Here is a 13,424-nt window from a genome sequence, read left to right on the forward strand (position 1 = left end):
ACTTAAGTGTTAATCTTCTTTTCAAAAACCTGTCGTCCATTTGTACTAAACGTTTTCAATTAAAAGATGGGAATAAACAAATGAATACATCTAATTATTTTTCCTCTGTGGTTCCTGATATTTTAAATGAGATCAAACATAGGTCCTTCCTTACCTGTGGTGAAAAAGTCCTTCAATAAGCTGAGGCTTTCAACAATCTTGTCAAAATCGGGTGCCAACTTTGCAAGGTCCTCTGAATTAGGAAGGGCTTTTCTAATTTTCTCTGGAGAAAATAAAAAAACATATTCTCAAAATAAGAATTTGACTATTAAGACATTCATCAAATTTAAATAATCATCATATATAAATTCAAAGTATTTTTCCATTTTTTTCCCTATTACAACTACAACTGCAAATATATCTGAAACAATGTGCTATTCCGATATTCTACAAGCCATGCCATTTTTTTTAAAAAGATTCACCAAACATATGTCTTAGATGGATACTTTTGATTTACAAGTTAAATGCCTTGAGAAAGAAGCACTGTGTCAGTGCACACACTGGACTAGGATCGCAGGTGCTTTCCGGGACAAGCTGCAGCAAAGAGGCAAAGAATCAAAGGAACAAGAGAAAAACATCACAATAGCACCTGACCTGAACCAAAAAAAACACGACAAAATCCCAGTTCAAGTTCAAGAACAGCATTCCATTACTTTTCTCCCTCCTTTCATAGTCTCTCAGAAGATTCACACCTGTTACCAACCGGAAATGAAATCTAAGAGCCCAGGCCAGCTTCTATTTTATTTTTGCTAGCTTTATTTATAGCACGGTCAAAGTATTTATTTCTGTTTAGAAACACTCAACAATCCTGTCAAAGTCTGGTACAACGTTACAGGGTCTTCTGAATAAGGAAAGGTTTTTCTAATTTTCTCTGAAGAACAAAACATATAAATATTCTCAAAATAAGAATACCTGTCAGCTCTTATTCTAAGTGCTACAAGAGCACTAGCTTGCTTAAGCTTCAGAGTAACTCTACAAACTCGTTATCATCAACCCCATTTTACAGATGAGGAACGGAGGCACAGAGGTGACGTAATGGGACCTGAGCACACAGTGGAGACATGGGAGAGTCAGGGTTTAAGCCTAGGCAGTCTAGCTTCAGAATCCAGGCTCTCAGCCACTACACTGTGGGACTGGCAAAAAAAAAAAAAAAAAAATTAGCTCCCTTCATGAATATTAGAAAAATAATCTGAAAGAGTGCTTTTCCTGCAAATACCTTTCTCAATGCAGCATGGTCTAATCTTTAAGAAAGTGCTGTGAACAAGTGCACGGAGAGATTGATTCCACCCCCAGATACACCTAAACTAAGAAATTAGACAAAATATAAAAAAATAGACTGAGGAAAATAATTTCATCCAAAATAAATAAATAAATAAAGGTCACCATGACTTACTGGCAATGATGGCTACCAAATAAACTTTTTTCTCACCTACCTTTGGTTAGAAGTGGGGGACAGTGGCTGACAATGGGGAGAAACTACTCTGGACATTAGCAGACTTTTAAGGAACCTGGTTACAAAAAATAGAGGTAACCAAGGTATCCAATCAAAAAGAGCTAGTTAGGTGGGTCACGAGTCATCTGTTCTGGGTGGCACACAACACTGAACATGACGTCTGGGAAGGCTGCTTGGCAGTACGGGAAATGCTGACAAATGTCTTAGGGAGCAAAAGACAAGATATTGAAGTGTATGTTCACTATGACCATATAATTTCATTTTTTACTTTTTTTTTCCTGAGGTAACATCTCTGCCAATCTTCTTCTATTTTATACATGGGCTGCCGCCACAGCATGGCTGATGAGTGGTGTAGGGCTGCACCTGGGATCCAAACCCACCAACCCAGGCCACCAAAGTGGAGTGCACCGAACTTAACCACTATGCCACAGGGCTGGCCCCTAGAATAAGTACAATTAAAAGAAAATACTCCATAAGGGGAGTGGCGGCTGCGTTAAAGCGAAGGACTAGTGAATACTTTTTTTTCTTACAAATTTTTTCTTTGATATTCTACTACTTTTATCATTAAAATAAAACTACTAAACATTAAATTCATGAATTAAAAAACTATCTCAACACAACTATTTCTCTTTTCTAAATATATGACCAAAAAAAGTATTTTAACATTGATGATACAAACCTAAATTGATATACTCATCAATCTCCCACACGATGTCAGGCACAATCCACTTATAGTCACTAAGGTCAGGGATCATATCTTTCCACTGATCGAAAGTCTAAAAGATAAGAGAGTATGCCAATCAAATGCTCTGAAAGTCACATAAAAAGACCAAGAAAAACTTTTTAATTTATTTAATTAAAACATGCTAGTCTACTAAGAGCAATGTATTCTGTTCAAAACTTTTAGAAACAAAGTGGCCTCAGCTCTTCTAAAAACAAATTAGCAGGCAAGTTTATAAAACATGTAAATGTTCCTCTATTAAACATGGAAAATGTAAAAATTCAAAATATATTCCTATTTCAAACAGGTTCCATGATTTGGCTTTAAACAACACTGGAAGAAAAGGAAGGCAGACCCGGGTCAGGACACCTTGCCTCTGGTCCCAGAGCTGCCTAGAAGTGGTTGCGTGGGCACACCCCTTCACTTTCCTGTCAGCGCTACCAAATGGCAAAGCTGAAAATCAAACCTGGGTGCTCTCGCTCCCAGCACAGTGCTCCTTCCACTAGGCCATTTTTATCTCCTATAATTCTAACTAAAATTCAGATGTTCCTATCAGCACCATGAAGACTACTTAACACATAGCAGAGACACAATAAACATTTAAACATCTGATTATATTCTACTGCACTAAAGAAAAATGACTTACATTACAAAACCTTAAAATAATCATGCTGGAATAATTGGAAAAGCAGTAGGAAGGTCAAACTCACCTTTTTGGCCGTATAGCCGCCCCCAACCGCAGATCCTAGTATGAGATATCGAAGTTTTAAGAGTCTTGCAGCTAATCTCGCTGGCCAGAAATTCCTGCGGGGCTGGTAGCCATATTTAATCGGAGAAAGTTTCAATTTACGTAAAGGAAGGTTAGTTAGAGAGGAGAACTGCTGAAATGAGGTCCTGAACTGGGGTCTTTGAAGCTTTAGGGTAGGATGATGTGAATGATAGATACTTCGGGAAACCAGATGCAGTTTCTGTAGTGATAAGCTTCCTTTCATTCCAGAGCTGTGTTTCACTAAGGATTGGCAGACCTCACTGAAAGAAAAACGAGTAGAGGACAAAGATCAGAGAGGGCAACAATGCAAAGGAAGTGATCTAGAAAGAGCAATATCCTACAGGGAAAGCACACGGGACCAACCACACCATGTCATTCAACAGCTCACACTCACTAACCATTTACCAGGCACCAGGCACTCCTGCAGCACGTGCTACCTCATTTAATCCTGCTAAGTATCCTATGATCAAAGTACCACTACTATCCTCACTCTACCAAGGAGGAAAGGTGGCACCGAGACAGAAGCAACTTGCCCAAGTGCACACGGATACAAGGAATACAGGCAGGACTCCAGAGCCTCCTCTAATTTACTGTGCGCGGGCTACGATCCCGGCCCCAGGAACTGACGCTGGAAAGAAAATGGGGGACGCTTACTTTATTAACTGCTCTTCACTGCAAGTAAAAGTTGAAAGCAAAATGCATTCAAACTTTTGCTTTCAAGCACAAAAATTCCAGCAGCTGAGAACAGCTGTTCTTCGCCCTGTCGTCTATGTCTCACAACCCTGAGAGAGCTCAGGGATGGAAACTAAGGAAAAATCGTTAACACCCTCAGGCACCTGGCTCCACAGGCAGGTGCAAGTAGCAAAAAAAAAAAAGAAGAAAATCTAAAGGTGCACACTACTGTCCCAGCTCTTCCCTCTTCTCCTTCCTGGCAGAGAATGAAAGTTTACCAACAACTATATGCCTGATTATTTATCTTGTTCAACACACATTCAGAGGGCTTAATGGGTCAGGCCTGGTTCTAAGTGGTTTTAAAATATTAATTCATTTAATTACAGAGGACTAGAAACTTCGTAAGTAAAAGGAACCAAGGACCACAGAACAACATTGTGAAGGATAGTGGGGGAAAAAGGGGTACTTAAGTGCCAGGTGTTACGCTAGATGTTTTCACAAATGCTACTGTTAACTCTCAGAAAAACCCAGTAAGGTAACTATCCTTATTTTACCAATTTGCTTTTTAAACTGTGCCTTGCCTACGGTAGAATGACTAGTAAACAGTGGAAAAGGGAATGAAACTCAGATCAGTCTGACAATAAAGGCCAAATTGTTTCCACAAGAGACACCAGTGGGTAGGGTGTGAGAAGCAGTGGATGCACAAACAGGTGCAACCGCAGATAGGAGGCTGAGGTGACATTTTGGAGCACTTCCCAGCTGCTCTGGAACCCCGAGGATAACACTAGGCCTTGCTCTGATTCAAGACTCTACAGGAACCCTCCAACTCAGGCAACCTGAGAAAAATGGGACTCAGTAGGAGAAAAACACATCGCAGGTTTAGGCACACTGCTCATTTACAATTCTACATGTAAAGGTTCTTCTGGTCCCCAAAACACTGATCCTCTTTTTAGAAGTTGGTAAACATTCTGCACTTTTTTTTTTAAAGCTCTGCTTCCAAGATAAATCATTATTTCCCTCATCGTATAAAAAGTAAGTTCCTGCCTTCTTTTATTAAACAAGAAATTAAATTCACCTGATCTCAAACTCAGCAAATATAAAAAGCAAAGTCCTTATCTTAGCCTCAAAATGGACTCTGTCCCAGCGATCACACACACATGAAAATTAATAACACGACAAATGCCTCCATGTCAAAGGAGCAGTAGAGACAGTTAAGTGGTACAAGAGTTCACAAGAAAGCAAGTGATCCCTAAGGGTTGAAGCGGTCAGTGGAAATTTCCCAGAAAAAGTAAAACTTACTAGTCAGGTGAGAAGTAAAGAGTCAAAAATTGGGAAAGAAATTCCAGATAGGGAGAAGGGTATGGAAATACAATTCATAAAGCTATAGCTGCCATGGAAAGTGATTCCTCTGATGGATCTGGGCAAAGTAAATTGAAAACATTCTAGAAAGGATTCACCATTTTAGATGCCATTAAGAACACTCGTGATTCATGGGAAAAGGTCAAAACATCAACATTAACAGGAGTTTAGAAGTTGATTCCAACCCTCATGGATGACTTTTTTTTTCCAAGATGTCAATGCAGGAAGTAACTCCAGTTGTGGTGGAAACAGCAAGAGAACTAGAATTAGAAGTCGAGGGGCTGGCCCAGTAGCATAATGGTTAAGTTTGCGTGCTCTGCTTCAGCGGCCTGGGGTTTATGGGTTCAGATTCCGGGTGCAGACCTACACACCACTCATCAAGCTCTGCTGTGGCAGCGTCCCTCCCACACACAAAATAGAGAAAGATGGTCACAGATGTTAGCTCAGGGCCAATCTTCCTCGCCAAAAAGAAAAAGTGGAGCCTGAAGATGTGACTGAATTGCTGCAATCTCATGATAAAACTTTAATAGATGAGGAGTTTCTTCTTACAGATGAGCAAAGAAAGTGGTTTCTTGAGCTCGAATCTATTCCTGGTGAAGATGCTGTGAAGACTGTTGAAATGACAACAAAGTATTTAGAATACTAAATAAACTTAGTTGATAAAGCAGCAGCAGGCTTTGAGAGGACTGGATCCAATTTTGAAAGAAGTTCTGCTCTGGGTAAAATGCTATTAAACAGCATCGCACACTACAGAAAAATCTTGATTAAAGGAAGAGTCCATCGACGGGGCAAACTTCACTGATGTCTTATTTTAAGAAAATGCCACAGCCACCCCAACCTTCAGCAAGCATCACCCTGATCAGTCAGCAGCCATCAACATCAAGGCAAGATCCTCCAGCAGCAAAAAGATTATGACTCGCTGAAGGCTCAGATGATGGTTAGCATTTTTTAGCAATAGTGTTTTTAATTAAGGAGTGTACATTGTTTTTGTAAACATAATGCTACTTCACACTTAACAGACCATAGTATAATGTAAACATAACTTTTATATGCACTGGGAAACCAAAAAATTCGTGTGACTCGCTTTACTGTGATATTTGCTCTATCACGGTGGTCTGGAACCTGCAACATCTCCAAGGTGTGCCTGTAATGTTATTACTGGATTAATGTTTGTCTCTATCCGTAAACTGCAATCTTCATCAGGCCAGGATCCTGTCTATTTTGCTTACCATTAATTGTGCTAACCTCCACTAATTTATGAATGGATGGTCTTTTAACCCTAAAAAGTTGTTGGCTTTTTTTAGAAGGAATTAAAACCAAATATATATCTAAACAGATGAACTCCAAGCCTGAGTGGTCACATCCCTAAGATGTTTGGCTTTTCATTACTTCCTTTCTTTTTCACTTCTAACCCCCTAAAATTCCTATTTCCACAGAGGAGGTGGCGATAGCTGTGGGTGGCGACAGGGACAGACCGTATGGTAATCCAAGTCAGGAACTACATGTAAAATGTTCTTCAATTCGTCTACTGATAGAAGACAACTGACTCAAAGCAAAATCCTAGTACTTGGAAGGGCATCGTCAAGAATTACTCCTAGAGCTTCTAATTCATGATGACGCTCACACAGGAGAGACTATTTTTCACAACAGGGTCCTCTTGAGACACAAGTAAGAGAGTAAAAAGAGGAGAAGAAATTGAGATTTACTGAAGCACGTTCACCCCATTCCAATGTAGCTGAGTATTAACAGCAACACTTGCCCAGAGACTGAGCAATCTGGCAGGCAAGAGCTAAGGCCCCAGAGTGGGTGAGTGTGCGCACACGTGTGCAGGGGGGCTGTGGTCCTTTCCAGAGTGAGTCCCAACAATACGGGCATTTGTAACAAGATCAGATCACCTGCCCACTCTCTGAAAGCCCTAAAACGAAGCCTGCTAGGTTTACATCACACACCTACAACACAGCCTGCAAAATCAGCCTTCTCTTCAGGGGTAACCCACAAGGCATCTATGTCAATCATTAGTTCTTCATGTTTAAATATGATTAGATAACCAGACTCTTGTAGAACACCAGAAATGAGGACCAAGATAAACAACATTATTAATCCTGGAAAAAGCAGAGAGATGAAATTCTAATTAATATTCTCAGGAGGCTTCCTAAAGATATTGTAGATACAAAATAAAAGCAGGTTGTTATTAAAAATAGCAAACAAAGAACAAAGTTTCACAAACAAATACAAAGTTTTAGAATTAAACATGTCCTTTAAGAGTTTAATAAATGTTAAAAAGGAGTGCATGGAAATTAAAGCCATAATGGCCAAAAAAAAAAAAAGAATAGCACCACCAGAAAATGAATTAAGGAAATTCTCCAGAATTTAGAACATAAAGAAAAAAGGTGGAAACCATGAGAGAAAAGTGAAGTGACTCAGAAAAGCAGTACCTAGAGTGGGTGTGGGTGTGGGTGTGTGTGCGGAATGAATCCTAAACGGTGCAAAAAATGATCCACTGGGATTCAGAAAGAAAGTACCAAAGCTTCTAGATACAGGATTTTTTGTATCTCACCCTTCAAGATTATGTTAGGGTAGATTTATAATGCAAATAATTAGTACAGATGTACACACATATATAATTTAAAAATAAGTGTGCACATACACATTTTGCAGTCCATGCACACTTTTTTTTTTTTTTTTTAACAGTTGATGGGCACAGATCACATTTTGGAAATCAGAGACATACAGAATCAATTTAAGAAGAAGAATATTCACCTAATGGGCATCTAAAAAGAAAAGAACAGGAAAAACGAAAGGAAGAAAATAAAGAAATAAGAAAAATTTCCCAGAACTGAAGATTCTTTTTAACAGAAAGGCCGAGTGAGTACCAAGCAGAAGAGTAGAGGGGGAAAAAGACCTACATCTGGACAAAGCCTTGAGAAATTTAAGAGAAAGCCAACGTCTAAAAGCTTCCATGATGGGCAAAACATCCCACAAACATGCAAAAATCAGATTGTCTTGATGGTTTGTAGTAGTAACAAAGGATCCTAGAAAAAAAAAGTAGCAATGCCTTCACAGTTTTGAGAGAAAAAGATTTTGAACATAGACGTCTATATTCAGCCAAACTAAAAATCAAATGTGAAGCAAAACAAGGCTTTCCCCACCTCAGAAATCATCTATTTTCTCTCCTCTACCACTATACGGTTAGGTAATATGTAATTCTTTTTCAATCATTTCACACAAATATTTATTACACCTAAACAAATGTTGGTCAATGGTCTTCTTACACGTCTATGAACATGTATTAGATATGTATGTCAAAAAAGTTTATGTTCCTATCCATTAAAAAATAGGAATTTTTAAATGTACTCCTTCATACCATGCAGAGGAACTACAGCGAAAGACAAACTCCAGAGCTTGGGGCTTCTGAGCTTCGACATCTCTACTACTGCAGGTAGCTAAACTGTGCTATAAACATAAGACACTTTTAACCATGATTCTACGGCATCCATAGTAACTTCAGAAACAATTTAGGCCAAAAGCACACAATTGAATAAACGAGTATCAGTTATCAATCCGTTTGTTTTTGAACTCAATTTTTAAAGTTTTTCCTATATCTTAATTTGTCCTACAAAGTATGCTATTTTCTGCAAAGTCTTTTCTCTTTTTATTTAAAGAAAATTAGATATGTTTCCCCAGTAAATACTGAGGAGTAGAAATAAAAAGGTAGTAAATAACTTACTTGACTATCGGGAGTTGAGAATTTACTCCTAAATTAAAATTCCACGAGATTAAAAATAATTAATTATTCTAGTTGACTAAAACTATAACTATTGTATACCATCCAGTTCTGGATTTAGACTCAAGTTAACCTTCATAAAACAAATGGATTCCATTCCTTATAAACACTAGAAATTATCTACACCACTTAAAACGTTGTGAAAAAAAATTCAAGACAGGTGTTTAGAGGCTAATTCAGGAAAACCAAGTTTTTCCAACCTTGCTCGATGCGTATTACTTCTTATCAAATGCCTGCAACAATGAATTAAACCTGAAGGTATCTAAGGATATTAGAACACAACTACATGTAAAGATCAAGTAAAATGTAATCATATTAAAATGCAAACAGTAAGCCATAGAATGAAAAGACTTCTATGATTTTTCTACGTAGGATTAGACCAGGCCAGGGTAACAATAACAGGTGATCAGAAACGTGTTGCCACATTCGCTACTTTGTATCCAAAAGCAAGGCTCCCTCCCTAAACACCGTCAAAAGCTGCTATCAAGAGAGTATCTCTAATCACCATCTCTGACACCGTATGCGTCACTGCTCCAGATCTGACTCCAAATCACGTTCACGCAGCGGAGTCCCTTTCACCCCAGGAGAAGAGCGAGAGGACCTGCAAGAGCAATGTACGCCTGGCGTGGAAGGAGAAGATAAAGACTGTGAGAGTTAAGAGAGACGCAGAGACGGTGACACACGGATAGAAGCAGAGATCGGGGAGGAAGAGGGCAAAACCAAGAAGCAACTAGAGACAAAGATAACAGCAAGGACAGAAGGGTGAAAGGGGCAGGGACAAAAGGACAATAGAGACTGGCCAAGACTCAAAGGCGCCCAGAATCTTCGCGTGGCACAGAACAGGGACAGGGCCAGCACTGGAGCCGGCACCTCAGGTAAGCCCAGCCACGGCTCCTGTCACTCCAGATCCTCAAAAATATCCCGGAATGCTCCACCGCCCTCCACCTAGGCTGAGAGTTAAAATCTGCACATTCAGGAGGTAGTGATGGGACAACCCGGTTTTCCGGAGGCCCCAGAAATAACGGGGCCAGGTCAGTGCCCGCACTTACCAGGCCACGGCGACCCGGCGAAGTCGCCACATCCCGCCGGCAAGGAGGTCACACAGGCGCCGAGACGGCCACGCGGGAGCCCCGGTGTCAGCCCCAGTCAGGCTTCTGCTCCAGGAATGACCCAGGAAGAGGCCCTCGGCAACAAGGGCACAGAGCAGCCACTGCGGCGCTCTCAATGGCGCACGGACTTCCGCAAGAGCCGGCCCGGCACCCGTACTCAGTCCGTCAGGCAAACCACCACCCCGCCCTTCCTAGGCGGGCAGCACAAACGGTCCGCGGAGGACTGGAGCATGCGCTCAGAGCCACTAGAGAGGACCAATGTAGTTCCCTTCCCCGCAGTCCGCTTTTGTGGGTGGTAATTCTGAATTCGAGCCTCCCAAGTTAAAGACTTGGAGAGTCGAGGGGTGAAGGGTTGAGCAGGGACACGTAGGGTGAAGGACGTGAAATCCAGATTGATAAATTCTCACTGGGTGGTACCTAATTAAGAAAATTTAGGTATTGAGGGAGCAGAAGGAGCCTAGCAAATCCCAACTGAGTAATAGAGTAATAAAATAATGAAAAACAACGCTTGCTCCTTTACCCCACCCTCTCCATCTGCGTCTTTGTTTACAAAGTGCTTTCATCTTCACAACAGTCTTGGGAGACAGGAGGAGGAGTCATAGGCAGGTTAAATGCTTTAGAGTCTCTGAAGGTCAGAGCTGCAAGAGGCTTAGATCAATTAGCCCAGCTATGGGTTTGGAATAACCTCATGCAGTTTATAAAGGCATCAAAAGTGATTTGGTTCATTCACTCTTTAGCTGGCTTTCATCTGGCTCTTAATTTGTTCAAATGGCCTGTGTCAAGTCTCCAACAATTGCATATTGCCAGTGGTCACAGACCTGTCAGCATTCAGCTCAGAATGTTGGGTGCCCAGCACTCTCCTCCGGAGTCAGCTTTCCTTTCTTCACTTTCAGGCCATCACATTCTCCTTTCTCTCCTGGAGCTGCTGCTGCCCAGCCTCTTTTGCTGGTTCCTCCTCCTCTCCCAAACCTCTCTATGATGAAGGGTGCCAGCTCTCAGAGGTCCTGGGCCCCTTCCTTTGTCTAACTTCATTTTCTCTTTCTGTAATCTAAGTCGCTTGTATGGCTTTAAATACCTTTTTCCCTTCTAACTCTTATCATTTTATGTTTTATCAGGAAACTAGGGCCCATAAAAGGGATGGGCCCTGTGAAAGGCAAAGAAGTCAATTCGTGGCATAGCCAGGACCAAAATCAAAGGGTCCTGTGCCCCTTCTTCTCTTCAAGGGCACCACCCCCCACACATGCAAAGCGTGAAGAAAATTCCTTTTCCATTAATCATCAAAATCCTAAGTCAGTATCCATCTATTCACAACACCAGCAAGTACAGACCCAGCCATTGGGAGTAAACTCCCCAAATTCAGGACTCTGGGAATTTTCTTTATTATTTTTATTGTGGTGACTATTTTCATGGCAGGTCTAGATAGGAACTTGCTATAGCGACCTGTGCAAACTGTGGATCTTTCCAGGATTGTAGAGTTGTACAAAAATTTCCTTGTTACTGTTACTTCCTGGATGTTTTAGAAAAAAAAAAAAGAGAGAGAGAGAGAAACCAGATAATAGCAACCCCTTTCATATCTGGGTTATCCTTACATTTTACAAAGCCCTTCTTTTTGAGGAAGATTAGCCCTGAGCTAACATCCCCCGCCAGTCCTCCTCTTTTTGCTGAGGAAGACTGGCCCTGAGCTAACATCCATGTCCATCTTCCTCTACTTTATATGTAGGATGCCTGCCACAGCATGGCTTGATAAGCATTGCATAGGTCCGCACCTGGGCTCTGAACCAGCGAACTTAAACACTATGCCGCCCAGCTGGCCCTACAAAACCCTTCTTTTGCAATTCTACCTCTAGGCGTTTATCCTACTGAATCACTCTCATGTATGTGCAAGGATGTATGCAGGATGGTGTGTATTTCTGCATTGTATGAAATAGCAAAAGGTTGGATTCAACATGATTAAAAGATAAACTGAGGCATATTAAAAATTTTAAGAGTTTATTTGACCAAAACTTCATTCAAGTCAGGCAGTTTCAAGCTAAAGTGGTTAGGAGTGCTCCACCCACAGGAGCTAGGTGCAAGATTTTTTGCAGAAAAGACAGGAAGCGAAGCAAGGAAATTATTTGATTAGCTATAGCTTAAGTGGTTGCCTTATTTGGGAAAACCTGGTTGGCTATTTGTAATTAGCTGTCTCAGGTTTCAATTTCTTAACCTTGAGACATTTACAAGCTTAGGGTTTGGTTTGCTTGGTGGGCTGCCAAGGCATTAGACCACCTCAAACTAATGGCCTTCTTTGTTTAATTAATTTAGTAACATAAATGTCCACAGATAAGAGCTAAATAAGTTATATTCATATTGGCCAAGAAAGCCTATGAGTTAGATTTCTTTGTCCTGATAAGGAACAATCTCCAATATGTAGCATCACATGAGAAAAAAAGCACAGAATATTGTGTGATAAAACTACTACCATTGGTCCAAATTCAGCCTGCAGACCTATTTTATTTGGCTTGTGTTGGGCTATCCAGTGTTTTAAGAATACTATTGGATTTGTCGAAACCAAGAAATTTCACATTAAAAAAATTCTATTTTCTCTTAAAATACCAGCTCTGACAACATCAATCCTTGATTCTTACATGCAAAAAAATCAGTTGCAACAAAGAGCCAAATAGGTTCTATCCTTCAGACATGCTTGTCCTCGCCAGCAGTTCACATTCTTTCCTCAAGTCTTCCTGAAATTGAAGAGTACATCAATTGCTATATATCATGAAGCTTGCATGTTTATTTCCCTTAGTAAAATCAAGAGGAAGGGGAACCACTATTTACATCAAAAGTGAGGAAAAGAGACTTGAGAAGGTCAGGTGTTTCCAAAACAATGAAAAAGAACATTCTTTTTTTTGCAGAAGTAAAGAACATAACTATGGGAGTAAATTATGTGGTGTCGAAAGAATACAATTGAAGATGGCACATGCAACAAAAACATCCGTGTTATTCATCTTACATGCCTGACCCAGGAAAGTATTTGAGTTGATCAGCCCTAGTGAAGTGCAGTATAATATTGTGATTTATAATAAGAAATACATGTTTGGTCTTAGTCCCCTTTCCTGGCCCACAGCTCCCAAAACTCTTGTATTTTTCTAAGTGATTAGAGCAAAAGGGGCATCTATTCTTAGACTATGTGTTTTTTGTCCTCTAGACATTGCTCCAAAGTGATAGAGGTGAAAAGAGTGACTACTTATTCATAACGAGTCCCTTTCAACCACACCCGAGTTTATGTTAATGGGGCGACTTTTGGAAAGCCTCTGAGGATGGGGGCTGGTTGCCAGGGGAGCCAGTCATGAGACTAGAGGATTGGATATTTCAGCACCACTCTCCACACCCCCACCTCTGAGGAGGCAGGGAGAGGCTGGAGGTTGAGTAAATCATCAATGGCCAGTTATTTAGTCAATTATACCTAAGTAAGGAAGCCTCCATAAAAACACAAAAGGATGAGGCTCAGAAAGCTTCGAGGTTGGTGAACAAGAATGCAT

General features: G+C 40.6%; 1 protein-coding gene across 4 annotated transcripts in view; it reads right to left on the reverse strand.

Moving 5' to 3' along the window:
- Nucleotides 1-10,131, reverse strand: part of OPA1 (OPA1 mitochondrial dynamin like GTPase) — an 84,253-nt gene extending 74,122 nt beyond the window's left edge. Inside the window, exons 1-4 of one of the 4 annotated variants that reach the window (XM_014843406.3) lie at nucleotides 9,847-10,131; nucleotides 2,924-3,242; nucleotides 2,172-2,268; nucleotides 155-262 (exon numbers count right to left, since the gene is read on the reverse strand). In XM_014843406.3, the coding sequence (XP_014698892.2) occupies nucleotides 155-262; nucleotides 2,172-2,268; nucleotides 2,924-3,242; nucleotides 9,847-9,878 (556 nt within the window). In that variant the 5' untranslated portion in view covers nucleotides 9,879-10,131. The remainder of the gene's footprint in view (nucleotides 1-154; nucleotides 263-2,171; nucleotides 2,269-2,923; nucleotides 3,243-9,846) is intronic. The other 3 variants (XM_014843403.3, XM_014843405.3, XM_014843404.3) reach the window with 3 other exon arrangements.
- Between the last annotated feature and the right edge of the window lie 3,293 nt (nucleotides 10,132-13,424).

This window comes from Equus asinus, chromosome 5 (genome assembly GCF_041296235.1).
Source record: "Equus asinus isolate D_3611 breed Donkey chromosome 5, EquAss-T2T_v2, whole genome shotgun sequence".
Classification (NCBI taxonomy): domain Eukaryota; kingdom Metazoa; phylum Chordata; class Mammalia; order Perissodactyla; family Equidae; genus Equus; species Equus asinus.